The sequence below is a fragment of the Alternaria atra genome, assembly GCF_907166805.1.
Source record: "Alternaria atra isolate CS162 genome assembly, contig: 28, whole genome shotgun sequence".
Taxonomy (NCBI): domain Eukaryota; kingdom Fungi; phylum Ascomycota; class Dothideomycetes; order Pleosporales; family Pleosporaceae; genus Alternaria; species Alternaria atra.
In genome coordinates, this window is record NW_025091326.1 from 3,753,804 (window position 1) to 3,779,772 (window position 25,969).

General features: G+C 50.4%; 8 protein-coding genes across 8 annotated transcripts; 2 read left to right on the forward strand and 6 right to left on the reverse strand.

Moving 5' to 3' along the window:
• Positions 1–84: 84 nt before the first annotated feature.
• Positions 85–909, reverse strand: ALTATR162_LOCUS8252 (uncharacterized protein; the record flags this gene model as incomplete). The annotated part of the gene is made up of 1 exon (XM_043315882.1): positions 85–909. One exon carries the CDS (start codon positions 907–909, stop codon positions 85–87), a length of 825 nt encoding a protein of 274 aa, XP_043171817.1.
• A 3,699-nt stretch (positions 910–4,608) lies between these two features.
• ALTATR162_LOCUS8253 (uncharacterized protein) lies at positions 4,609–6,320 on the reverse strand (the record flags this gene model as incomplete). The annotated part of the gene is made up of 3 exons (XM_043315883.1): positions 4,609–5,834; positions 5,893–6,004; positions 6,057–6,320. The coding sequence occupies 3 exons, from the start codon at positions 6,318–6,320 to the stop codon at positions 4,609–4,611; spliced, it is 1,602 nt and encodes a 533-aa protein (XP_043171818.1).
• Positions 6,321–7,817: 1,497 nt separating this feature from the next.
• ALTATR162_LOCUS8254 (uncharacterized protein) lies at positions 7,818–8,426 on the reverse strand (the record flags this gene model as incomplete). The annotated part of the gene is made up of 1 exon (XM_043315884.1): positions 7,818–8,426. The coding sequence occupies one exon, from the start codon at positions 8,424–8,426 to the stop codon at positions 7,818–7,820; it is 609 nt and encodes a 202-aa protein (XP_043171819.1).
• Positions 8,427–9,857: 1,431 nt separating this feature from the next.
• Positions 9,858–10,936, reverse strand: ALTATR162_LOCUS8255 (uncharacterized protein; the record flags this gene model as incomplete). The annotated part of the gene is made up of 3 exons (XM_043315885.1): positions 9,858–9,984; positions 10,041–10,479; positions 10,528–10,936. The coding sequence occupies 3 exons, from the start codon at positions 10,934–10,936 to the stop codon at positions 9,858–9,860; spliced, it is 975 nt and encodes a 324-aa protein (XP_043171820.1).
• Positions 10,937–11,304: 368 nt separating this feature from the next.
• Positions 11,305–13,516, reverse strand: ALTATR162_LOCUS8256 (uncharacterized protein; the record flags this gene model as incomplete). Its single annotated transcript, XM_043315886.1, has 3 exons — positions 11,305–11,708; positions 11,759–13,127; positions 13,181–13,516. The coding sequence occupies 3 exons, from the start codon at positions 13,514–13,516 to the stop codon at positions 11,305–11,307; spliced, it is 2,109 nt and encodes a 702-aa protein (XP_043171821.1).
• A 4,689-nt stretch (positions 13,517–18,205) lies between these two features.
• On the forward strand, positions 18,206–19,575 carry ALTATR162_LOCUS8257 (uncharacterized protein; the record flags this gene model as incomplete). The annotated part of the gene is made up of 2 exons (XM_043315887.1): positions 18,206–18,742; positions 18,796–19,575. 2 exons carry the CDS (start codon positions 18,206–18,208, stop codon positions 19,573–19,575), a joined length of 1,317 nt encoding a protein of 438 aa, XP_043171822.1.
• Positions 19,576–20,738: 1,163 nt separating this feature from the next.
• ALTATR162_LOCUS8258 (uncharacterized protein) lies at positions 20,739–23,333 on the reverse strand (the record flags this gene model as incomplete). Its single annotated transcript, XM_043315888.1, has 4 exons — positions 20,739–20,929; positions 20,990–22,332; positions 22,381–22,695; positions 22,744–23,333. The coding sequence occupies 4 exons, from the start codon at positions 23,331–23,333 to the stop codon at positions 20,739–20,741; spliced, it is 2,439 nt and encodes an 812-aa protein (XP_043171823.1).
• A 796-nt stretch (positions 23,334–24,129) lies between these two features.
• On the forward strand, positions 24,130–24,962 carry ALTATR162_LOCUS8259 (uncharacterized protein; the record flags this gene model as incomplete). Its single annotated transcript, XM_043315889.1, has 6 exons — positions 24,130–24,180; positions 24,267–24,387; positions 24,426–24,523; positions 24,617–24,680; positions 24,729–24,786; positions 24,836–24,962. 6 exons carry the CDS (start codon positions 24,130–24,132, stop codon positions 24,960–24,962), a joined length of 519 nt encoding a protein of 172 aa, XP_043171824.1.
• Between the last annotated feature and the right edge of the window lie 1,007 nt (positions 24,963–25,969).

A 25,969-nucleotide genomic window follows, 5' to 3' on the forward strand; every position in this document is an offset into this window, starting at 1 on the left:
CCAGTCCTATGCGCCCAACTCCAATGCCAAGCCCTGTCTAGCTCTTGATACCAACTCCAGCCCAAGCAAATATGTGATGCGACGCTATTCGTCATCGTCAACAAAGAATCCCCAGAAGAGGACTTCCTCATTTTCCCGTCCCCGCAGACGGCCTCCGTAGACATCTGCGCACATCTCGATGGGCACCTCTAGTTTAATGCAGCCGTTGCCGAGGAAGGTGAAGAGTAGCCACGAGTCGTACTCGGGGAAGGTGCCCTCCTCGTCAAACTTCCTGCTACGTATGCCGCGATTCCGTAGCGAGGGTGTTGTAGGGAGGCGGAAAGTGTGGTAGGGCAGCGTCTCCTCTGAGTCGGCGACGAAGAAGGAGTCGTTGAGAGCGAGTTCGACGGTGACGTGAGGCGATGGGGGGTGTTGTTGCGAGGGCGTCTCGTGGTGGCTCAGGTTGTCCTTGTGGAAGCGCAGGGTGCCGAAGCGCAGGTCGGTGGGCTGACCGAGAAGGTCGAACAGCTCAGTGGAGTAGAGGCGGAAGTAGCCATTGTGCAGGCTGCCCAAGTCGCTCTCGTCATCTTGGACTTGTCCGTTGAGCGAGAGACTCTGCAGCTGGTCTTCCACACGCTTTCCCTCGAGCTCGGCCGCATCGAGCGACCGGCGAATGTACTTGGGTGTGTATTGGTTGCTAAGGTCTGAGATGGCCAGCCGGCAGGCCTCACGACGGACTTCATCGCGCCGGCTACTACTTTTCACAGATATCACGTCGCTGTGGCCGTGGTCCTCTAGCGACCGCAGCAGGCCAGTCTCGAAGCTCTTGACGAGCTCCTCGAACTCGCGCATCACCCGAGCGAGGGGAGACGAGTCTTGTGCGGAGGATTTGGCGTCGCGGGAGACTGCATTGCTCTCGAGTACGGCCATTGGGGCAGGCCCTCAGCCAGTACGTGGCGTGGTCGCAGGGAGGAAGCGTGTTGGGCAGGGCGGCAGTTGCTGGACGCGGTCTTTGGGCCTTGGGCGGAGAGGGGTGTGGGTGTGCAGCGCTCTCGGCTGGTGCAGCTCCGGCTGGCACAGCAGTCGAGGCAATTGATTGTCTTGCGAGTAGTCGTCGTCGTCTTGGGAGTTTGGGGTTCGGCCGTTAGTCGTGAGGAAAAGTCGCAAAACAACAACAACAACGACCAGGTGTCTTCGCTACCTCTCTAGTGCATCAGGAGACAAAGAAGGTCGGAACCTCGAGGGAGGGACCGAAGTTTTGCTCGCGGGTCGAAGGCCGCCAAGAGTGCTGGGTAGATGCTTCCCTCTTCCAGCCCACCGGCGAGCGCTACTGCATCCCCGGCCAATGAGGGCGAGGCTGCCACTCCACGGCGATGCGCTGCGAAGGGGGCTTTGGTGTGCGACTCCCCTGGACTGTACGCAATACTGGGGCTCCAGCGGTTAAACGTCGCCTACGACAAAGGCGCGAGCGCTAACTCTTGCTTCTGCTCAACAGTCGCTGTGTGGGCGCCGCTTGTAGCAGACTGACCCAGGCGTCGCTCGCTCAGTTGATGCAGCTGGCGAACCGTTGTGTCGGTAACCAGTAAGAAGCCGCTGAGAACCGGCCCGGTTATTAACTGGGGCGGGCCGGTGATTTCGAGACACAGAGCTGCGATGGGCAATTCACTAGCCTCCAGACGAAGACAACCTCAGCGGCTGGCAAGCCCAGAGCCTGCACGGCCTGACATGACCAGGGCCAGCCTTCGCCGTCGGCATGTCTATCGCCGTCCACGCCGCCCATCAGTTCAGTAAGACGTGCATCCATCCCACGCGACGTCGCTTCCTGCTTTCTGGTCTCACTTGTCGTTGTTCCTCATCCGGCCGAACGCGCCTGTCTGCTCTGGCCTACGTGCCTGCCACACACCCTCGCACCGTTGCATCGCCACTTCCTTGACTATCTCCCAGCCCAGCCTCTTCTGATCAGCGCTTCGTTCCCTCCTCTTGGCTTACCAGCTCGTATTGATGACTGTTGTCCAGTAGGCCTGTTCGTCGGCCTGCTTTCCTCGTGCGAACCACCATGTCTACAATCCTCACAAGGCGTAATCCCACCAGGATAGCCTAGCCCCTTCCTCGGCTTTGCGCACGCATGTCGGCAGTTTGTACCTGCTTCGCGACATGTAATGCAATTTGAGGTGATGTCCATGTGCAAACTCACTCCTGCCTTTTGCAGCCTGCAAGTCTCCGCAATGTGCCGCCAACCACGCACTACGTCACTGCTGACAGTATTCAAACGACCACTATACACAGATATAGTCGTGGCGGTGAAGCGTTTGCCCTCATCCCACGGCTGATGATTTCTCGGAAATATACAATTGCAAATCTCCATGCACATCGACGCATCCATCTCTTGCTGAGCATGGGCACACGACTAACATCGCCGCTTACCGTCAGATGGGGCCTCCAGACTGTGAACTCAGTCCATCTCCCTGGTCCCAGTCGTTCGTCTTGGCTCTGCGGGCCTGCTTCGGCTTCTTACGTTATAACATCGGCCTTCAGCCTTCACGGCTGAACCGATGCATCCGTGACGACACTCGCTGCTCCATCTGATAACCTGATAAGCTGAACGTCTATGAGATATTCAATCTCATATCTATGAGAAATCAGCAATCAGGCGTGTCATAGCACACACAGGACTTTAGCGTGTATTTCATATCAGTCAACAACATGGGCGAGGCGTCCTCAATGATGAACAACGTATAAGTTGTCGAGGGAGTTGCAACAGTATGAATGTACCATTGCCCTGAGGCCATAGCAAGCTGAAGGTAGACATTTGTTCCATCGTGTCGGACAACTACCGCGCGTACAACCACAGCCATCCGCACTGGGACTGGTGCTGACCGAGCGACGAATTTAGTCAGTACAGAGCAGACCACGGCGACTACAACAACAACAACAACAACAATATTCACATCTCAGCGTCGTCAATAGAATCTATTGTTAACGCGTCCTCTCCCTATTGCAAGCCCAACATACCTTCACTCAACGACGCCGTCATGTCCACCCTATCCACTGTTTCAACATCCACTCTGTCCCCACCTCCAGAATTGTCTATCTCGTTCAAGCTAGCCACCGATGCGTCAGGTGCCGAATCCGATTGTAACAACAGATCAGACGATATCCGCGAGCCACTGGAGAAGGCCATGAACCTTATCACCACGAACAGTCCAGGGTGCTCGCTATGATTCTGCACCACGACTACTTCAAGCCGCTTTGAGTAGTTCAAGAGATCCTACTCGCAAGCCATATAGACGTCTTATGCAGTCACGCCTCCGTTGGCAATGTGTGGGTATCGTGGAAAGCTATGTGCAAGGTCGCCAGGCATTCCGGAGACGCTCTCGAACTGCACAACGTACCTACGGTAGCAAAGCTATTATTCCAAGAGTATGGTTTAAATTACCGTCGCAGCTTGCAAACCACAATATCCATGTTCAGCGGTGCGTATTGCCATGATCCTCGGGATAGGATCTACGGTCTCATGGACTCATCATTGAAGAGGAACGCCTTGTTGTCGACTACCGAAATTTGGTACATGAGGTTTACTCAGAACTGGTGGTGATTCTCTACAAGGCTCATCGATGCCACCACGCAATTAAGGAAGAGAATGAGATGCCACATTCCTGTGGGCTCAAGTCACCAGTCACCAACACCGACCCCAATACACCATTCTGTCCCAACAGACCGATCAATATCGGACTACTGTTAGTTCTGGGCGATAGACTGCAAGTGTCAAATGGCCATTTGCAGAGTCTCTTAGCTCTACTAGCACGTATGAGGAAGCTGAAGAGAGCTTATGCATTAAATTTCTATGGCTGCCTTGATATAGTCACGTTGGGGTCTACTCCTGCAACCATGACGCCCAAGGGTGGATCAGATGATCGAACTGGAAGTCTTGAGGTTTTCGCATGCCAGCCGGAAAATGGAGGCTATTGGTGGGTCGCCATCCCGGGTAGATTGTGGCGATGTCGTCATCCGCTCCTGGCGGAACAGTCGTGATTTTACGAATGCGTCTTTGAATTGACGCGCAAGGGTCGCTTCATATCGGAATATGGCCCTTTTCAAAAGTTGGAGGAGCGGTTGAAACATTCCGCGTACCGGAGTTACGAACGACAAAGAAACAAATATGTCATTGTGCGTAACATTGATGGAGTACCTCCCTGAAGCTCCGGAACAGACCTGATCTCAGTAAGGGATGAATTGATTTCTTACATAGTATAGCGACTATGGCATTGGAAAGTTTCCCGAACCAGGACGGAGTGACGGAAACAATAAACTACAGGCTGTATGGGACTGGAAGTACCGCGTACAGGATATACGGGTTGATGAAGTCGAATTCCGCCAGCTCAATTGGTCTGGTCGGATGATCGCGGCAACACACGGGAAGTGGAACGATCGACTTTGTTTTCCCGCTGGGCTAGCTGCTTCGTGTCGACTTCGAAGCGACTACTTTCTGATACGTACATGTCTACAAACCCGCACTGAAGCTGGGTTAACACACGCGGCACAAAACTGCACTAGGAAGCAACTGAGTACATACTAGCCACACTAGGGTCGCTCATTAACTTGGAATAGCAGGTACGAGCATGTAGCTTCTCAGCCATTGTTGCCCGTTGCAACGCCCCAGAAATACGCCGCCCAAGAACCCACGACCAAGAACAATAGCGCAACAAACAACGACATGCTAATCTTTCTATTCCTCCGGCCAGCAGATCCGGACCCAAACTCCTCCCTCCGTACGTTGATGATCTCGCCCTTTGCAATGCGCTGGCGCCTTGTCCACTGGAGTTGAGCGAGGTCGCTCGTCCAAAAGCAGCCAACAAACATACTTGCGGCTACCGCAACCGAACAAGCAGAAAGAACAACGTATACGACGACGACATTGTCATAGGAGTTGTCGTCACGATCCTGAATAACTCCCGTGATGATACGGATGATGATGGACATGGCATTGTTGACGGCGATCTTGACGGCATATCCAGAACCGAAGACTTCTTGGTACCACATGGAAGTGCGAATCGAGTCGATGATGACGGTTGGACCGAACATAGACGCGACACCGTAGATGCCGAACGAGGCTGCGGTGCCAGCAAACGTCGGACCCCATGTGGCCAGACACATGGACAGCAACATGCCCAAGCCACACACTAGCATCAGGGTGATACGGTTGCCCAGAACGTCTACGAAGACGCCAATAATCGGAACGAGAAAGAAGCCTAGGTATTGCGCCAGGGAAGAGTACCACCCCGCCTTGACAGCATCCATATCGAAGCGCTGCTCAGCGAATTCTGTTGCGTTCTGAGCGAAGACGGACGCAGTACTGGTCTGAAAGAGGGAGAATGCAACGATACTCCAGAAAGTCCATGGAAGCCGCAGTACTTTCCCAAACTCGAACTTCTTGTTGCTTTCTGTGAGCTTCTCGCCGGTCGCGGGGTCGGCTGTACCAGTGTATTTCTTGCCGCACCATCGTGTAAAGAACCAGTATAGGAGGGTGGTAACGTTGGTGAAGAGATTCATAAAGACGGCGACCCAGTATACCCAGCTAAAGTCGCCCGTATTCTTTGCGATGACGTTTGCAGTAGCTTTGCCGACGAAAGATCCGATCTTACCAATGCCGAGTTCGAAACCTAGGGTTGATGCGAAGCCGTTGGATGGCGCGAACCAGGAGCTGAACACTTTGTATTGCGCGACCTGTGTGGCGATGTCGCCAAATGCCTGAACAATGGATCCAAATATCATGAACTTGTACGATCGTACGGTAGTAGCGGCTGCAATGAAAATGGCGCCTATGCTGTAAATAGCATTACCCCAGAGCATGGCACCTATTGAGATTGTACAGTCAGCGTCATGACATGATTGGAAGGTAGAGGAGAGACGAACTTGCACCACCAATCCTATCGGTAACAAGGCCGCTCACGAGGATCAGAGCTGTTTTCATAAAGTCCTCGCTAGCTTCCAGCACGGAGTATTGCGCATTGTTGATATGTAGTTCCTTTTCCATGTCAGTCGATGTACCTGTAGCGAGAAGTTCATGCTGTTCATACCTTCTTCACCGTACTCTTCATCGCGCCAGTGACACCACTACTCCAGTGCGAACCAAACCCAGTTGCCGTCACTAAGAGAATAGCAATGAGCTTCATCTTCAGCGGGATCGCTGAGCCCCGATCGCTGCCATCACGCTCACCGGTCGATGCCTCACTTGAAGCTACGACCACATCTCCAGCCTTCTTTTCGTATAAAGAAGGCATCTGTCCATCGTTGTCTGTGGTGAGGTCGTGAGGACGCTCAGAAGGGGACCGTGCGTCCATCGTTTCTGGTTACTGGAAGCAAGAGATGATCTGATAAAATAAGAAATGTCCCTGCATTTTGAGCGGCGCCCATCTTTCATTTATTACTGCCGAACGAGAACGAAAATCTCGTGCGTCTCCGCCGATAGTTCTAAATCAGGTTGTTTGCGGGCCTTTTACGAGGTAGGATCTCTTGTAGGCTGTCTCCACCACTTGAGACTGTGCGCTGCGCACGCGTTGCGACTCTGATACCACCGGAAGAATACCTAGTTTGGTAGATACGATACCACCTGCTATCAAGTTCTGCAAACCCATATTGACTTGTCATATTTTTTCCTATTGCATTGTTCATTTTTAGTACTGTAAATGTGCCGTTTCGCAAGATTCGCAGAGTCATGTTGTTCTCTGGCGTGTCCGACTGCGGTAGAAGTCCGATAAACGGCTCGCATCGCCAGTCCCAAAATGGCAAGGCGCGAAGAAGAGAATTTTTATCAGATCATCTTATCAGATTTAAGATGAAATCTAGCCACCCAGGGAATCCAGGCTACTGATAATGGATAGACGGAAGAAGGTTCACACGACCGTTGAAACATTCGTAGCCATCTCCATCCACGTCACCATGGACGTAGTTGCGGAAAATTTCGACGCGTCCAAGCACGAACATACCTCAAACTCCACGCGTGGTAGCTGCGCAGAGGCCTGGGACTAATTCGGCATCCCTCTCACACCAAATCCTTCCATTGCACGGATATCCCCCTGATGGCTCCTGAGAACTTTCTGGCCCTGCGCGGCCAGGTAGATGTGCGACCTACAGCGCCAGTTGTTTGAACATATGGAGAAAATATGACTGCACATGTGCAAAATGCTGGTCAGGATATGTATGTTTGATGGATGGTGTGAGTGAGTGGTTTGATTTAGGCTTGTGATAGTGAAGAATAGCATTAGGGAGATGCTGGTCCAGAGGATCTGAGCTATCATGAGTAGTATGCGTACACCATGCGCCCGCCGCGCTTGAATCCTCACTGTTCATGGCGAAGTGCGGTCTTGTACGATGCTTTGGTCTCTTTCGTAGAGTTTTGGGGTGTGTGCGATGGACTTTTGAAATTCGAGGAGGAGCAATTTAGGAAGGCATACCTATGGATCATGGTTACTCATTCTGGTCGGACTTGGTACGCTAAGAATCATAGACCAAAGAGAGGAGGCAGGATTGTAAAGACTTGCTTCTGATTGGAGTTTCTATGAATACCCCAAAAGCTTCATAGGCTCGGATGCCTTCGTAATCCTGGTATACGACCTTCCGCGCCAAACGCCTTACCAATGCCGAGGGTCAAAATGCTCAAAGTTTTTCCAGGCATTATGGAGACGATAAAGGCGAACTTACGCTCACATATGACAACGTGTCCACTTGTCACCACCTGGTTGTACCTCCTCCAACCCAGTCTAATCCAAATCCCACAAGTGATGAGCCCGTAGCCCCTAACGTGATTCATGCACACTGCAGTCTCCAACAAGAACACCCTAAGGTTCGCCTCTCTGCTTCTTCTCGATCTCGTCCTTCAGACTAATGAGATCTTGCTCTGTCGCCTCGAATTCCAGACCCTGCTTGACCCATTGTGCCGCTTCGTCTAGTCTGCCCATCTCGAGCAGGCACTTGCCCCGCCTCCACCAGGCCTTCGCGTTGCCCACCTTCCTCATCTCTACACTGGCCTCTGCGTCCACAGCGCCCTCTGCCCAGTTCTTAAGTGCCATGTTCGCCTGTGCGCGGTTGCTCAGCAGCCCAGAGACCTCTTCCCTTACCAGACCTGAAGGCTCCCATGCCGGACGAGCGAGCGCCATATCGATCGCGAGGGTGTAAAGCTTGCCCGCCTCCTCAGGCTTTCCTTTCCTGAACTCGGCGTTTCCGGACTCGCGCAGTTTGTTGATTTGGGCAGAACGCTTGGGGTTGACAGGAACAGGTGGTGGCGGCGTGCCCGTGGGTGTTTCCACTTGAAGCATGTTTCTGTGAAGGTTGTTCAGGGCGGCTAGCTCGGCCTCGAGGGCGTTGCTGAGGCTTTGGGATGCGGTGATTTCATTGGTCTTGGGGTCCATCTCGAGAGGTAGGAGCGTGAAAGTATCCGGTGACTCCATGGCTGTTACGTGCTTGTTGAATATCAACTTTGTGGGGTTTGAGGCCGTATTGATCGTTGCTTAGGTAGAGGTCAAGTCTGCGCAAGTTGTGGTTCAACGTGGAGGGCGATGAGGACAGTTGGATAATTCCCCAGGGTCGTTATCGATAACGAACACGCGCTAACACGTGTCTTGTCTCTTCCACCCAACTTCACTTCTTGGTCGCGTCTGACTGAGACTCTTAATCCGATTTTTCTGTCCAGCTTCAACTGTCATCAGCAAGGTGAGAGATGACAGCATGGTGTAAGGCTATTGGACGCGAGGCTTTATCGCCACTCTATGACTACGAAATGCAGCAGCCTTGTCCGTTTTGTTGAGATCACCCCGATATGCCCCTTCTTGTCGCTGTAAACTCAACGATCCATTCCGAACATACAATTAGATCGAACTCATACGTAGCACCCGCTTCCTGTAACTTCGCCAGGAAGTTACCCAAAGCAATCCAACCACGCATGTCCACGTTACCTATCCACTTGTACCAAGCCTCGGGAGCTTCTGGAAGCTCAACAACATCATGATATAACATCCAAGTAAGGAAGTCGCAGAGTTTCGTGGCATTCAAGGCGTTGACAAACGCTTTGGTGAACTTTGGGATGGTAGGCAGGGACGGCGGCGTGGCCGAAGATGACGAGGGAGGCGTGAGCACTGGTGACTGTGCTTCTGCCTCATGGAGCTTGCTGAAGAGACTACGCAGGCCCATGTGACGAAGTTCCGTCCTAGAGCTGGAGGGCTTAGAAGAAGTGGGGGTCGAAGGATGTATGCTATCAGATGGCGTGCGATGTGCTGATAATCAGGCGGAGCCGTTCCGATACGGTTACAATATGGCTAGGCTGGAGCGACGGTTGGTTTGCGAGCCGGATATGGCTTTCGTGTGAAGGAACTGTACATTCTTTATAAGCTTTAGAGTTGATGGAGTTTCACTACCACATGGAGAGCTTTAGTTGAAATATTTGAGTGAGTTGAGCAAAAGATAACTAGCCGTGTAGAATTTCAACCTTGTCAAGAGGCTTGAGTAGTGAGTGTGTTTAGGATCTCGCCCGAGTACCCGCGGTCGTGGCCGATGTAATTGGTCTCGGCTGGTCTGATGCAACCTAGAAGTGATTGAAGGACTCGATTGTACTAAGCTAGAAGGGTCGGTAAAGGCGACACATACACGCAAACGCCCATAGCTTACAGCTGAGTGGTTGCTGATACTACGCGACTACTGTCTTGTCTGACCAATAAATCATTACCTTCAATTTGGAGTGTCTCAAGGGATTTGTCCAATTTAGAGGTTTCCAAATCTTTTAACAGTATGATTTACACTTTGTCTACAGCAGCTCTGTTACACAGAGGCAGATATGGCGTCATAGGCTTGTGCCGACAGGGTGACTGCGTGCATGTTTCTAGTATCTAGTCTTCATCGTGGCTTTGCTGCTCGTCATCGGCAAAAACCTTTGGCAAGTATAGTTTCGTGTTCTCATACACTAAGAACGTAACAACAGTGGTTGGGATGACTCGCAGCGTGTTAGGGATGACACTATAAAGGTTAGCTTTGCTTTACATCAGGGTCTAGAATGCTCAAGGTTTTCTTACCCCTTGTAGAACGCCAGAAATCCCTCGTTCCGATAAGTCTTCCTGAGCACATCCACTAGTCCGGTGTACTGCTGGGCGGCGTTATACTGTTGCAGCCTCGCTCTTATGGGCTGATATGGGTACGTAATCGCTCCAGCAAGTAGTTTGCTTCCACCGCTCATATAGACGTACTCCCAATTGCTCAGTTTATCTTGCCCACCAATATGTGTTCCCCTTCTCTTCTTCATATTCTCGTAAATGCTAAATTGTACTGCGCCGTGTAGCACACCCAGTGACGAAGGCAGAAAGCCTGCCCAAAGGCCCTTCAGTCCTCGAGTTTCGTATACGTGACGAAGACCAAATCTCATCGACTTATATGCAGAAGGGTGGTTTGCGCCGCGTTCAAGCATGCGAGTTTTCACTACCCAGATAGGATTTGTGCAGGCACCAGTGAGAAGGCCTAGCGAACGATTAGTAAAGCTTATAGAAGTTCAATCTTTCAACATACCAGCGATGATACTCGCGGAAAAGAACTCAGCACTTCCCAGATGCTCGCCCTTCTGCCTCCTACTTTGGAATAATTCTTTTAGGTTTCCGTAGAATAGAAAATATAACCCCCAACCTAGACTATTGCCCAAAAGATTTGGCCATAGCCCTCTATATAGTGCTCGGACGCCCCCTTCATCCTTGATGACATTTCGTAGTATTCGATATGAGTCGCCAGGTCGCGATCGACTTTGTGTATTAAGTTGCAGTCGGTTCTTCAATAGGTCGAGTGGGTGTGCGGCGAGGCAAGAGACGACGCCGGCGCTAAATCCAGCTACGCTCTCAACAAGAGACGCTGACAAAGGGCTCTTAGGCACGGTTGCTCGTTTCGTTTTATCATTTTGCTCTACGGTTGGAAATGCGCGGGGCATTGCGGGCTCGGATGATGGGTAGTCGAAACCGGCAAGAACATCCTCGGACCCGGCAGGATCTAGATGGAGCTGGGGCGTGGAGAGTTGGATGCTATATCATCGCTGCTGTCATGCGGTATCGAAAAAGTGCCGGCTCATGGAGGGGAGAAGTTGTCGGATGTGGACTCGGTGGAAGCTTGGGCCCGCCATCGGAGCTACCCGCGGATAGCTCGCGTGGGGTTACGTCATTTGTGCGAGATGCGGCATACCACGACGGTCTGCCTGGGCGGCACATATATGCTTCATACAGGTAAGGAGCTATGATGAACACTCAAGCGAGGAAAACGCTGTATTCACACTATATACTATGCGTACATGACACGATCAGACTACACGCCAGCACCGAACTTCTGATCCGAGCAACAAGTCGAAGGTGCAGCGCTCTCGGGCTTCTTCTCTTCTCCAAACGCCATGCGAGAAAGTTTGTCTACAAGCGTACTACCCTGCTTAACACCGCTCGGGACGCTGCAATAGCTAGGTGGAATGTCCATACAAGGGTTGCGTGTGAAAAAGTTGCGCGGTCTTAACAATAGTGTCATTGGCTCAGCAGGCATGATAGGGAAGTCTTCCGGTGATGGAAAATGTGTGATTCCGAATGTATGCCACAAGACGACATCAGTATTGTCAAGATTCTCGTTAGGATTGGCCTCGATCCAGGCGGGAATGCCTTGGGATGGCTCGCCAGAGGTCTGGGGAACGTGACGGCCTGCTGGATGGAGTTGTGTATCATCGTCTGCAGCAAGTCAGCTCATGTTCCCACACACAGTATACAGCGAAACCTACACTTTGTGACATGTACTGCGTGTCTCGCAAAACCTGCTCTCTTCCATACCAAACTTCCAGGCTTTGGTAGTAGATCGGGCACTTCCCTGCTCACCAGTTTGTAGGAAGCGGGCTTCTTGCTGTACGGGTTTAGCTTATTAGTGTTTGACATTTCCCATGTTCTGCTTGTCCCGCCATTGTAGTCAGTTGCCGCTTGTTCGGGTGTGCTGAGCTTTGTCTTCTTCGCGTAGAAAGCGTTGCCGTACTTGTTCTCTGCACTGCCGACTTCGCCTTCACCTCGCACTGCGTCAACCATAAAAACGGTGTTCTCCGGACCATCAATGTTTGGATCTATGCGCATGCAGAACAAGTGTTGGTGGTTGTGGGCATTTACTCCAGGGTAAACCTCGGTTCCCCAGCCCTTCAGATCCTCGCCAGGCAGCATGGCGTAGGTGTTCAGAATACCAGTAAGTTTGATCTCCAGCTGGATGGTTCCGTCGAGGTGGAAGATCCAGTATACGCAGTATTCATAGTTTGCAGCTGTGAAGATTTGCGAGATGATGAGCTTCCGAGCACGAGTGACAGTAACGCTGTCGTCGCGAAAGTCTGTGTGCTTGAACAGAATACCGGCATCTTCCTCATGGATGCAAATAGCGTTCTTAATCGTTGTTGCCTGGCCTGCACGGTTGACAAATGCAGCGTCCATGTAGTGAATCGCGCCCTTGCAATCACATCCCAGGCTTAGCGAGTTCGTCATGTAGCCGCCACCGTATTCTCCCAGATCGAAGGCATGTTTACGCTGATGTGGGTGTTCTGGATTACCATACGGCACAACCATCTCTGCAAGCGACAGGCGCCAAAAGGTATCGCGAACGGTGCCTTTGTCGTTGAATGTAATGTTAGAAAGGACCAGGCCTTCACGGTAGTTGAAACCAATGTGTAGCTTCCAGTTCGCCCAGCTGATGTATCGCCCATCCAACTTGAATGAGACGCCTTCTGGCTGTGTGATGTTGATGGGCTTCAGATCGGTCTTAAATCCACCTTCGGCCTCAATAGCAGCTGCGTGGTAGTTGTTCGGTGGAGCCTGGTTGAGCGGTCGCCGGACTGGTGGGACGTCGATGTGGATGATCTCCTGGGTGTCGGAGTTGTAGATAGGGCAGAAATCCAATGGGTACGTGTATTGGCAGTCATCAATGTGTGGGCGGTAGTACATGAGGGCTTGCTGAAGACGGACTTTGGTGCCGAAGCGCTCATCGTAGCCTATCGTCCATGGATCGCAATAAACTTTATGCATATCCTCTGGTGGGATACCAAGCAAGCCGCATTGTTCGATAACTTTTGGATCTTTCCGTACAATCGTCTCTACTATTTGCAAATCTTCCATAGTAATCTGAACACAGGTCAAAAAAGAGTTCAGTGCATTGAGATCTCCTCTCAACTTACGAGTGGTTGCACGTCATCGGTCAACGCCCAGTTGACGATCTTGCCTTCAGTCAAATCTGCATGTCCATCATACACCTTGCTCCCGCGGCCAATGCAGACTACATCAGCAACTCGATGTGGTCGTGGTGTATGCTCAGGGTCTTTCAACCATCTCATCGTCTCCACTTTACGCGGCTCCAACAACGTGATGGCGTTGAAGAAGACATCGCTGTGATCTTTTCGAATGATAGCGACTGCACGCTCAATTTCTGATTCACTCAAAGGATCGAACGGGTGTGGTAGCTCTCCAATACCCGTCATGTGCGAGGCTGCTTGCTTGAGTCGATCGAGCGCCATTGTATAGATATGTTGTAGAAGTTGTTGGGGGAGACTGACGGTGCGATGCTATCAGGGCCCAGCGGGGTTTTATACTTTCGAGGCAGATCGATGGCCCAGCGGCTCAGCAGCGCAATCTCAACCGTCTGTCTATTGACTAAACCGCTGCTTGTTCGCCAATCAGATAAGTCATCATTGCATTGAATTATTCCTAAATGTCAACTCGCTGTCTTAAACGCTCTTATCGAGGCGAGAAGAAGAGGCCGCGGGACTATCGCGCCATTCTCGGTTAGTTTGCCCCACTTCTCCACGCACGTCGTCCTCTGGGCAGTTCAGTTTAATGCATCGCGTGTACGATAGCTACCATCTTTGGATGCTGCTTGTTCTATCACAGTCTTTTCATCAAAGCTGTGAGGATTGTTGTGGCATCTTGATGCGGTAGGTCCACGCGACGAGATGTTGAATGGCAGACGGTCATGACGTCTCGCCTCGGACAAGAAGGTCCGACTCTTCGGCCTGTGAAGTCCGGTATCGCAAAATCGCAACACAGCATAATCACAACGCAGCATGGCTACTACATAAGGCTTTCCAGCTCTGTTTTGAAAGGAAAGACATATATATATATATAGATAGATAGATAGATAGATATACGCGGTCTAAACCCTGGTTGTAAAATGTATCGTTGATCGGTAATCTCACAGCGTGCCAGATACGAGCTGAATGTCCAGACAAACTTTTCCTGTCGGTAGTGAAGTCAGATGGCTACACCCACTGATTATATATTGTTTTCATGTTCCATCCTCCGTGCCAATACCTTAGTTCATCTCTTCAATTGAGTTCATCTCTTCAATTGAGTTCATCTCTTCAATTGAGTTCATCTCTTCAATTGAGTTCATCTCTTCAATTGAGTTCATCTCTTCAATTGAGTTCATCTCTTCAATTGAGTTATCTCTTCATCCGACGTCTCACCAGTCTCCTCGCTAGACTCATCGCTTCGATCAGTCCGCTGAAAGACTAGACATCCCATCCGAACTCCACCTCGTCCGGTTCCAATTCCTAGCTGACGTCAAAACAATTGTCCGTGAAAGCCTGGACGACGTCTTGATCATTGGTAGATCTTACCTTCTCCGAACATTCCATGTAATTTTACCCAGAACTTAGAACGATACATGCCGAAATCTGATGCGTCCAACGTGGGCTCACGATATCTTCAATGGTGGAGTTGATATTCTCTACCAATATGTCGCAAACGGGATTGTTTCCATTCCAGACACTGACCTCGATCCACTCGATCCACTTCAAATAAGGTTTGCGAGGCGTCTCCCCATCTAAAACATAGCTGCGTCTGTTCTAGCTTCATCAACTAGCTTTTTGCTCTTTGCTGTCGCAGCAAAACACGAAGCGAGGAACGAGCGTAGTGTTGCAGCGTAGATGCATAACAATCAAGATCTGTAGGGGCTTTAGATAACATAAAGCGCAACCTCCTATTAGCTAATCAAAGCTCTACTGATATTAATTAGTAGGTAGCTAAGCAAAAATTATGTTTTTATATAAGCAACCTTCTTAGGTAAAAAGAGACGTTAATAGAAAAAGCTTATTTGAATTATGCAATTCTCCTTCAACTAATAATCTATAGATTATTTACTTGCAGTATTTTAAGTAGTTATTACAAGTAAGGATTACCTTAGTATAGCTGTTATAAAGGATAAACAAGGTTCCTTGTATATATAGTACATGCATAAAGCATTGCCGCACATAGTATAATTGTATGCATCTAGAGCGATAGCAAACCTCAGGCGTGTTCCATTCACGCGTGTCAGGATCTACGTTGAACAAGGTATCAAAGCCCTTACGCTCTTCTTCAGCCAGTCCCATGTTCTGCGGAATGAGTTCGTTTTGAACATTGCGGACATTAGCAAAGATTTCGGGAACGAAATGAGCTTTACTGAGCCACATTTCTGGGTTTCGCTGTCAATTACAGATTCAAACTCTTGTCGAACGAGCTTTGAGGCGGCGACTATCGCGCCTTTGATGTACGAGAGAACGAAAACGACAACTGGTGTCGTATACTCATCTCGTCTCGCTGTGGGTATTCGATGGTATACGCAAGGCGTTTATAGATCATGACATGGAGTTTCGCTGAGAGGCTCAAGAACGGGGAATTGGTGGCAGTCACGTAAGGGTGCACGACTACGCGTGATCTTGTCATCGCAGATTAGAGGCACCACGTGCTATATCTTGGACCGAAAGTAAGCGCTCAATGCGTCATCAGGAGGTCAGGCTGAGCAACCAGATCCGTGCAGTACCAAGCTTTTCCTTACTGATGGTACATTGCAGCACTGAGAGCCATCAACAGTGCCTTTAGGGCGAAGTATCAATATTCGGATTTGATATCAGGTCTTAGTGGCGCCGTATCCATTTCTGAAAACAAGAGACCAATCGTATGCCCCCCTAACTCATCAGACTGTCTTCTCGGTTTGTTCTCCAAGTTGTCTTGACTTTCGAGTGAGGAAGTCAGCAAAATTGATCCTGCTCTACTTGCTGCAACAGAGTGTGAACGAATGAAAGTTACAATCACTGGTTGTCATTAGCTACAGGACAAGCAATATCCTTGGAAGGTAATGAGAGGATTTGGTCACACCACTTGATTACAGTGGGAATGATGGTTCATCGATAAACTATTGGAAGAAAAAGAACAACATTAGTCTAATCTTCTCGAGGTGTTCGTCGAGGACGCAGGATCTTGTCTTAGTCGAACGATCTGCAACAGGTCATAAGACGATGTTTGTAAATCACAAGCCTTCCTAGTCTGCCCGTCGACCGACTTCATCGTCCTCAGACCGGGTTTCCGGAGTTTCCCAAAACATGTGGGGGAAGGCATCGAAGTCGGCCTCGACCGGCGAGGATCTACCAAAAGTAAAGTGACGTCACAAGGCGCAGGTACATCCAACCTGCCCCATTAGTCTTGCTTTCCCCATACAATCTACCTAAGCGCCCACCTGCAGGGGACATCCGTGACATTTCAAACAGCTACCCTCCATCTGGCTAACGCGACGCCACGACAGGGGGGGTGCTAGAGTACTGAACATATTTGCCGAGGCGAACGTTTGAGATCTCTAGACCCACAGCATGCGAACACGAGACCTCAAAACGGCGCTTGAGGCCAACGACGATCACGATCAAGACACCTTTCCCCCCCGAAAGAACGGCTATAGGCGCGTGATTACAGACTACAGTGTAGACCGCAACAGATCGCTGGAGTGGTGAAGGCACATATCAGGTAAGTGGCTCGAGATTAGTTCTGTTAGCTAGAGCGCGGTCTGCACCTTGGACGTATCTGAGGAAGCATTGCTCCGGGGCGCTGCTGCAAGAAACCATGGGATGCACCTGCTCCATCGAGCAAACGTTTCCGAACGATATTGCAAGGAGGTGTGCATATCCGACTGATGCCATGCAGTAGCCGTTAAGCTGCAAACACGGCAACCTCCCGCAAGCATGACTTGCAGGCTGACACGTTCTCCACAGTCAATACGAGACCCTTTCGAAATGTTGACGCCACAACGGCCCGCCGCGGAAGGATGGAGGCCGGTGACCGAGTACGAACACTTGTGGGAAGCGAGTTGATGGTGGCGGTCAGCAAGGCAAACATTGCCCAGATGCGGGCGATGAAAGGAAGTAATGAGTTTGGTACGTTATCTCATATTATTATCAATGTGGTCAGGCTGCCAGTGTTGCATTTTTCTCTAAATTTCTTGTTCCGGCGGCAAGTAGCAGAAAGGCGTCCGAACTAACGAGGTGTGTCTACTATCTGAGCAAAGATCCACGCAATGGCCCACTATGCAGGTGGTGAAGGAAGAGCTCTCAGACCTCCAGTTCTTGGAATAGCTTATTTCCGCCTCTGCTTTTGAGATCGCTTCAGTTTGGTTAGGCCATCGCAATTTCCACGCCTCTTGCTAGTAGCGAATGGGAGCTACTCTACCTTCACTACCCTTCCAACTTGAATTTAGCCGAAAGATTTGTTACACCTCCTTCTTCTTACGGCCTTGTTTGTTCGTTGACTGTACACGTACTAGAATATCTTTTAGCTCCTCCCTAGCTTTTCCAAACCTCACGAAGTTGTGGTGGTGTCAGGCGATGAGGCACTTCTCCAGTGAACAAGCCGTGCCGCTCCACCTCAAACAATCTCTGTGGTCGCCTGATACTCTTAGTAGCGTATCATCCATCAACTTCGTGACTACTATAGCTAGTTTCGATGGAGGGGGACGAACGATGTTACTCCATCGCCTGCTCTCGTACGACATCGTGAGCTCTACCCCTGGTATACCTCGGTGGCTTACAGGATGTTCAGAAGATCTTCGGACGATGGGGTCCATTCTGGGGGCTAGCGACTCCATCATGCTCGCGAACTCGAACACCGGACCGGTGAAGCATCCTAGATTGCATGGCCGGCCTTCCGCCTCTCACGTTAGCGAGAGGCCCCTTCGGTAATTTGCCTTACGTGGATTCACGATGTAGTGCCTTCGTGCCGCTCAGCACGATCAATTTAGGGTCCGTGAAAAAGTTATATAGTCCTCCGGTTGCACAGTGTAACAGTCAAGCAATTGGATATTCATTCCAGCTGTTCAAGTCCGAGCACCCTTTCCTGTTTCAGGCGAGAAAAAGCAACTTCTCTACTATACTTAGATACCTAATCATCGCATCCTCCTCGTTATGAAGAGTTCGACTCTTCTGAGCTGCCTGTTCGCAGCCGGTGCTCAGGCCTGGATGCCTGCAGACCGCGAACTCCCAGCCTTCAACCGCACCAGCAACTATGTGAGCAAACGTGCTCATTCACTTCCGAGTTGGAAGATTCGTGGAGTCAACCTCGGCGGCTGGTTGCTGTCGGAACCATGGATGATGAATCAAGAATGGTCAGAAATGGGCTGCGGTGACTCCTGCTCCGAATTTGACTGTGTCAACAAGCTTGGCCAAGCTCAAGCAAACACTGCTTTCAATGGCCATTACTCTCGCTGGATCACTCCGAGCATGATCCAAGATATCCACAATGCCGGTCTAAATACCATTCGTATTCCAATTGGATATTGGAGTCTTCACACCCTGGTGGACAGCAGCGAGCACTTCCCTGAGATGGACCTGAAATACCTTGATGCTGTTATCCAAAAGGCTGCGGACCTGGGTATGTTCGTTGTCATCGATCTGCATGGTGCGCCTGGTTCACAAAAGGTAGGAGATGCGTTTACTGGACAAGTAAGTCTTCGAACTTTCAATCCTCCTTGAGTCAGCTCTGATACCTATTGCAGTGTCTTCCTGAGGCATACCTTCCAGGCTTTTTCTCGCAAGCCAACTATGACCGCGCGACAAAGTGGCTTGACTGGATGACCAAGCGTATCCATAACACTCCATCATACAGGGCCACAGTCGGTATCATCGAAGTTGTCAACGAGCCGCAAACTGGTCGTGATCAAGGTGGCATGCCGCAAGCCGAGAAAGATACTCTGACACAAAAGTACTATCCACAAGCTCTCGCTGCTGTCCGCAACGCTGAGAATTCTCTGGGCATCTCCGATGACCAGCGCCTCCACGTCCAATTTATGGACTCTCAATGGGGCGCCGGAAACCCTAAGTCCAACCTCCCTTCAGACTCCAAAGTTATCTTTGATGATCACAACTATGTCGGCGGAGCTGTAACCTCAACAAAACCCGATGCCAAACAAGGCGACTACATGTACTACACATGCTACACCGACAACCGCCAGACCGACGGCGATAACCCTAAGATCGTGCAAGAATGGAGTCTCACTGTCGCCAACGAGTACAGCACTGAATTTGACTGGAAGAACGACGCCAACACGCCTTTCTACAAGCAGTGGTTCATAGCGCAGCAAAGACTCTATGAGAGGACTAACGGTTGGATCTTCTGGACGTGGAGGACACAGCTTGACGACCCAAGATGGGACTACAGTTACCTGGTCTACAAGCAATGGGTTCCGACTTCCGCGGCAGGACTGGACGCTAGTGCGAACCAAGACGTCTGCAAGACGTACTTCGGCAGGAGAAGGAGGTCGTGGGGAAAGAAGTGAGAATTTGATTGCGTCTACCCATGCTTGCGATTCCGCGCAGGAGGGGGCTCAGTTCCCGTTTTTCGTTTCCTAGTGCTTAGTCGACCACGAGACGATTAGTGAAATTTCTCTTGTTACGATATTTTACCTTTAAATTATAGTATATATTAACGCACTGCCGAACGGCATTGCTTGACTGCATTTTCAGATCATCATGATGCAAGCGCGGCTAGAATGATCATCCCCTTGTTCCACGATATGGCCACAACGCCAAGTATTTAGACACTTCATGCCAGGATGACCACGACTCTTAAAGTCCAATGGACGAGCGGTGAAACTGCATCGTGTGATCTATCGTCGTGCGACGACCGGTCACGATCGACAAAGGGTGGATGTCAGAGTGACAACTTTTTCTCGTAGATCAAGGAGGTCAGGCGACTGAGAAGGTCGTCGAACCATCTTAGTCGGGTTGTGCTAGCGGCGCGGTATAGTGCCGACGTTGACCGTTTTAAGAGGTCAGGTGGTTATGTCAGCTAGTGTAACTGAGAGGGTACTACAGAGCATGAGGAAGATATAAAGATCAAAGTTGGAGGAAAGAAAATGTAGTCCCGATCGAACACTTCCAAATGAGGTGTCTCTGCTAGAAATTACTTACTGTTGATGTTGACAGGATGCGCTTCATGACGAACCTTGTCTCCTTTTGTAGAAGGGTTGCTTCTAATCGTGTTCGAGCCCTAGACGGGTTTGATTGGAGAAAAATACAAATAGTTCGTTTTGTGAAATGCCCCTACATGGCCGTTCAAAGAATGAAGGAAAGGAATCAAGTCTTTTTCCTTCATCAATTAATCACGGAAAGACATCGTAACAACTGTAACAAGGTAAATATTCAATTCAACTCTGCGTAGACGAACCGCAGAGTGCTGCATGTAACACCCAACCCAGGCCTTGCAGGCGGTATATCATCTCATAACGCCGGTATTGCAAACGAAAAGATGCAAAGGCAAAAACGCCGACCTCATCCAATCAACGCCGATCCATGATTGCGTTCGCGACCCTAAAATACAAAGAATTAAGAGATATTAACAGGCCGTGGCAGGCACGGTTAGTCGTTAGTCGTGACTTCAGAGACGTCATGAACGCATAGGTAAAAATATCAAAATGTCCGAAAAGCAAGAACGGCCAGGCTAGCTGACGCTCTGTGAAAGGGCTGAAGATAGATGTGACGCAAATTTGGCATCAATGCCGTCTTCCTGTACACCAAGGCCTATGCCACTATCGTCGTGGTTCGGCTCTTGCTGTGAAGGGTTCAGGTCGTACTCGTATTGAAAGCTCATGTTGTATTGTGATGATTGTTGAGCAAATCGTCCAGCATTGACTGATGGTCTTGCGTTAGTCAACTACCATGTGAAGCCATGTTGTGAGTGAAGAAACTCACCTTCCTGATTTGACCCGGCATCCTGAATGGTAGCGTGGCTAGCGTTGGAGATGAAAGACTGATCTGGGCCGAAATCGGCTTCTAAGCTGCTATACCGGCTTTCATTGTTACTGCCGCTGCCGCCGTTGGTCATGGCTGCATTGAGAGAGTCACCCATTACAGGCGAGTAGTTGGACGAGTTCCAGTCTGGCGGTGCATGACCCAGGAAACCACCTATCGATGCTAACCATTGTGCCATTTCATCCACGAAGACCTTGGTAAGCCACCAACCTTGGAAACTGATGCCATTCTCGACCGTGATTTCTCGGATGGCAGCTGAACCAAGTGCACTAATGCAATGCATGATTGTGCGAGCGTGTGCGCCAGGGAAGCGAGACGGTAGACGTGTTAAAAATGCTGCGATGCGATCGATGACGGACTCTGAAGGGTCGGCGGGGGGATCAGGATACGCTGCGCGATGTATCGACCCGGAAGGCAGTTGGATCTCCTGTGGTAGCGGGCCCAACATCGATCGGATCTCAGTGGTCAGGATGTTATAAACTTCCTCGTGTGCACAAGAGGCGGGCAATTCGTTCGCGATGATGCGCTTAATGTTGACGTACTGGAGCCAGTCGGCAAACATCTGGGTGCGATGGCTCTCTGCGGTAAGCATTACGGCTGCAGCGTGCGCAGCGGAATTGACGCGGAGCATCTGTCGGAGAAGATGGGCGAATAACGTAGCGGGTTCTAGCTTCGCCTCAAGTACATGTACGGGGAGAGACGCGAACTTGGCAGTAATGTGTGCGTGTAATGTCTTCGCAACGTTGTCGAGAAATTTTAGAACTGGCGGCGGCGCCACCTGGAGAGTGAGCTGAGAGACATTGCGAATCATCTTCTGGTACATCATCCAGTCGCATTCTTTGATCCATGGGGCCAGTTCGGGTGATGCAAACAGCTTCTGGACTGGTACAGTCAAGGTCCCGTGGAAAGTACCAAAGAGGCGGAAGAATTGTTTCTCCTTGCAGTATCGTACTGAGTCCACCAACGAGACAACGTGTGAGCGGTACATGGCAACGAGATTATCGGCAGAATCGGGATCGGTACGTGCCGGTAAGTACGGTTTGATATCCGGCAACTCTACCACAAAGGCATCGGGGGCTTCGAGGATATCTGGTGTTGGAAACTTGAGCTCGTGCTCGTACGATGTCTTGGTACGTGTGTGCGACGGGTGGAACTGAGACGAGTAGATATCGGTAAACAGAACGCCGCGTGATGAGGCTGGAGTATAGTAGCTACTCTGTGACTCCACTCGCGCTTCCCTTGGGGGGAATTGCGTGCTGTCTGCAGGTAAGCGTGGAATAGCACTGGAAATTGTCAGCATTTCATATGAAAGGGGCGTGAATGAAACATACTCGAGGTTGAGCCTCGGTGTCCCAGAGGCTTGACGCTTCATGGCATGGAGTGCACTGGGACCGTTGCTGCCACGACGTGACTCTTCACCATTATCGTTGTCGTTGATGAGCTCCAGATCAACGTAGTGGTACTTTGACTCTCCGCGAACACCGAGGCGCCTAGTCTGGATACCGGGGAAAATCACGCGAACGAGCTTGCCAAAAGATGCCGGGTTCAGAGGGATAACGCGATCAGTACCGCACCGCTCTGCGTACTTGGAGTAGACACGGTTGCGCGGGACTGACGTCTTTGCAACACGACAGACAGACTGTAACCTGGGAAGCGTCAGCACTCTTCCCCGATAGCGAACGCGTAATACCTACCATAACATAGCGAATAGCTGTTTCGACTTCTCTGCCTTCGATGTCCTATCATTCTGGATGACCTCAGCTGCGACCTCCTTCAGATTGCGGCCTTCGTTTTGGTTCAACAGCTGGCGCAATTCCTTGTCGTTGGTCGCTGCGCCCGAGGTTGACGGCCTCTTCTTCTTGTCTTCCGTGTCCATTGGCGGTGCCATGAAGCTGTGTTGCTGTGAATGTTGCGAATGCTGGGAGAGGGAGTTCTGGTAGGCGTGGTGATCTGGCTGTGGGGGCTGGCCGCTTGGTTGGGGATGGTTCGCAGTCGGGTCGGCTGGGTAACCAAGGTATTGCTGGACACTTTCCAGACTCATGTTGATAAGCTGGTCCTGCGCGCTGACTTGTTGTGCGGCTTGTAGTAGTGCAGGCTGTAGCGCTTCACTGGTAGTGAATGGAGCATGGTACTGTGGCTGTTGGGGAAATTGGTTGGGCCGCGGCTGTTGCGGTTGCTGAAATTGCTCGAATGAATGTACGCTCGTCGTCGACGCGCGAGAAAGAGGACGATTACTTCTAGTAGACATTGACGTATTCGATCGTGACCGGCGGATATCGGTCATGGTGCGGGTGCCGGCTGGCAGATTTTCCGTCTGTTTACACCAAAACAATGCGATAACAACGACGCTGAGGAGGCGACAACACAGTCGATGGAGTGTAGAGAACAAGCGACGAGGAAGGTAAGAATGCAGAGGTGTAAGGAGTATATTCGCGAAGCTGTTCGCGTGTAGCTCAAGTCTCAGCTGTTTTCGGGGTTGGCGGGTTTGTTTGTTTGGGCCAGGGACTAGCTCAACACGTTGTTCCGTCAGCTAAGATGTCACCAACGTGGTAGAATGCTACAAGGAAGAATATCCGGCTCCCAAGAGTGTCGTCGGCGTCGTCGGTCGCCCTCGAACGGGTTTGTTGTGGAATAGGATTTGGATGTTTACGCTTTCGTCTGAACTCGGTCGCACCTGCAGCAACGGAGACTGGCCGGCGCGCTTGGACCAGAATAGTCACATGACTATCGTCATAATGCCCGTGCAATGACACTACTCTCTAATTGCCAATGTAAAGGAAAAAGAGATGAGTGAATGCAACATTATCGCCATCCAGGATCTGGCTTCGTCGCAACGCAAGATAGACGCACCCGATTTTGTCTTATCGGAGTGCAACTGCTGCGTTCTGGCTGGCTCGTGAAAGGCGGTGACGTATTTAGCGATGACGAGCCCACTTCCTCCATCCCACAATCTCCAGGCTCCACGTTCCTGCTCCTCCCAACATACTGAACACATTGCAGCCCTTCTGCTACTTCAACCACATTCCATTGCATCCTAACCTTTGCAACCCACCACACTCAACCCCCAAACAAACCTCAACATGTCTGTCCAGGATAGAGCCCAAGCCCAGCTGTCGCAGCTCGACAAGGAGGTAAGCGCTCTCGCTTCCGCACATGGCACAATTGCCAAAATACGACCTGTCTAGGTGTTTTTGATGAGAAGTCATGATAACAACAGTTTTCATACGAAGCCACATATACTGACCATGTTGCGTTCCAGCTGTCCAAATACCCCGCACTCAACAACTTTGAGAAGCAAACATCGGTCCCCAAGGTCTACATGATCCTCGGTCTTGCCGGTCTTTACTTCTTCCTGATCTTTTCAACATTGCCGGAGAATTCCTCGTCAACATTGCCGGATTTATCATTCCTGGTTACTACTCGCTGGAGGCCCTGTTCAGCGCGAGCAAGGTCGATGACACTCAGTGGCTGACCGTACGTATACCCAATCTGCTTATCTCTGGCAAGCAACCTGGCCATATTATGACTACTTCAATTTTTTATGATAGGGCTAACACGATATCACAGTACTGGGTGACTTTCGCGTTCTTGACTGTCTTCGAGAGCGCCGTCAACGCTGTCTACTGGTTCCGTAAGTACGCCCAGATGAACTTGCATGATCTTTGACTGATCTTGGCAGCCTTTTACTACACCTTCAAGTTTGTCCTTATCCTCTGGATGGCCCTTCCCCAGACTTCGTAAGTATTTCTTCCTCCATGCGCAATGATACAAGCTTACACCCCACAGTGGTGCCCAGATCGTCTTCCGCTCTTTCCTCCAGCCCGTCTTCTCTCGCTACTTCTCCACGTCAGGCTCCACAGCCGCTGACCTTCGCGCCAAGGCCGACTCAGCTGGCAAGACTCATGCCTCGTAGAGCAGTCGCGAGCATAACCCCTCTTTGACGGCCGCACGACTAGATCATAATAATCGGGACGATGTTCGGGATACGCCCTCTGCTGTGCAGGAGACGGAAAGACCGAGCTTCTCAAGGCGTGCGGCTGTTGCGGCTTGGAAACGCTGCATGGACGAAGGCTTACGAGTTACGGATAATGTTCATGGCAGTGTTGGTGTGCGAAAGAATAGACAGGTATCCTTACGTTTCGTGATTACTTGCTCATAAGGAATCGAATTGGGTAATATGTTGCAGTCGTTGGCGGTGGAGTTCTGCGACTTGCTTACGAGCAATATCATGTATCCGAGTCTGGCTTGTCCTCTGGCAAGCATCAATCATATATTTATCCCCCATGTTCCATTAAAAAAAAGTTACCAATACGTTATGTGGCCTGAAGCTGGTGACAGGTATCTTGTCTAGATCAGTACCAAAATGCGTTTGTAGCATTATGCAACAATGCGAATGGAATCTGGACCATGCTTACTAGTCATACTGACTGATGTTTCAGGAATTATTCCTTTTCTCACTTTGATCTCGAGCGCCGCTGCTTCGCCAAAGGTGATGATCGATGTAGATTGAACGATGATAAACTCCTACGCAATTTTTTTTCCTCAAAGCATCCAGCTTTTGCAGCTGGTTTGTGAATACCAACCTCAGCTCTATTCACGCAGCGAAGCATAGTAATATTTCATGCTCCAGTGCCTTAGAGCCAGACAATCGACAAAGTAAAGCAATTTGTTCCTCATTGTCTAAGTGTCTCATGTGCCTATGATCATATCTATAACCGTCCAATATCCTAGCCTGTACCAAAACAAAAGATTTGATGAACAAGCAGATACGGGTTAAGATATGCATGGTATGAACTGCCTCGGCACCAATCCGATCCCGCTAGTTCTGCTCATGTCATGATTATCATTCACTTCATCAAATCGCCTACCTACCTAACCCGAGGCTCAGTTAACCATTCCCGAGTCTTAACACTACCAGCA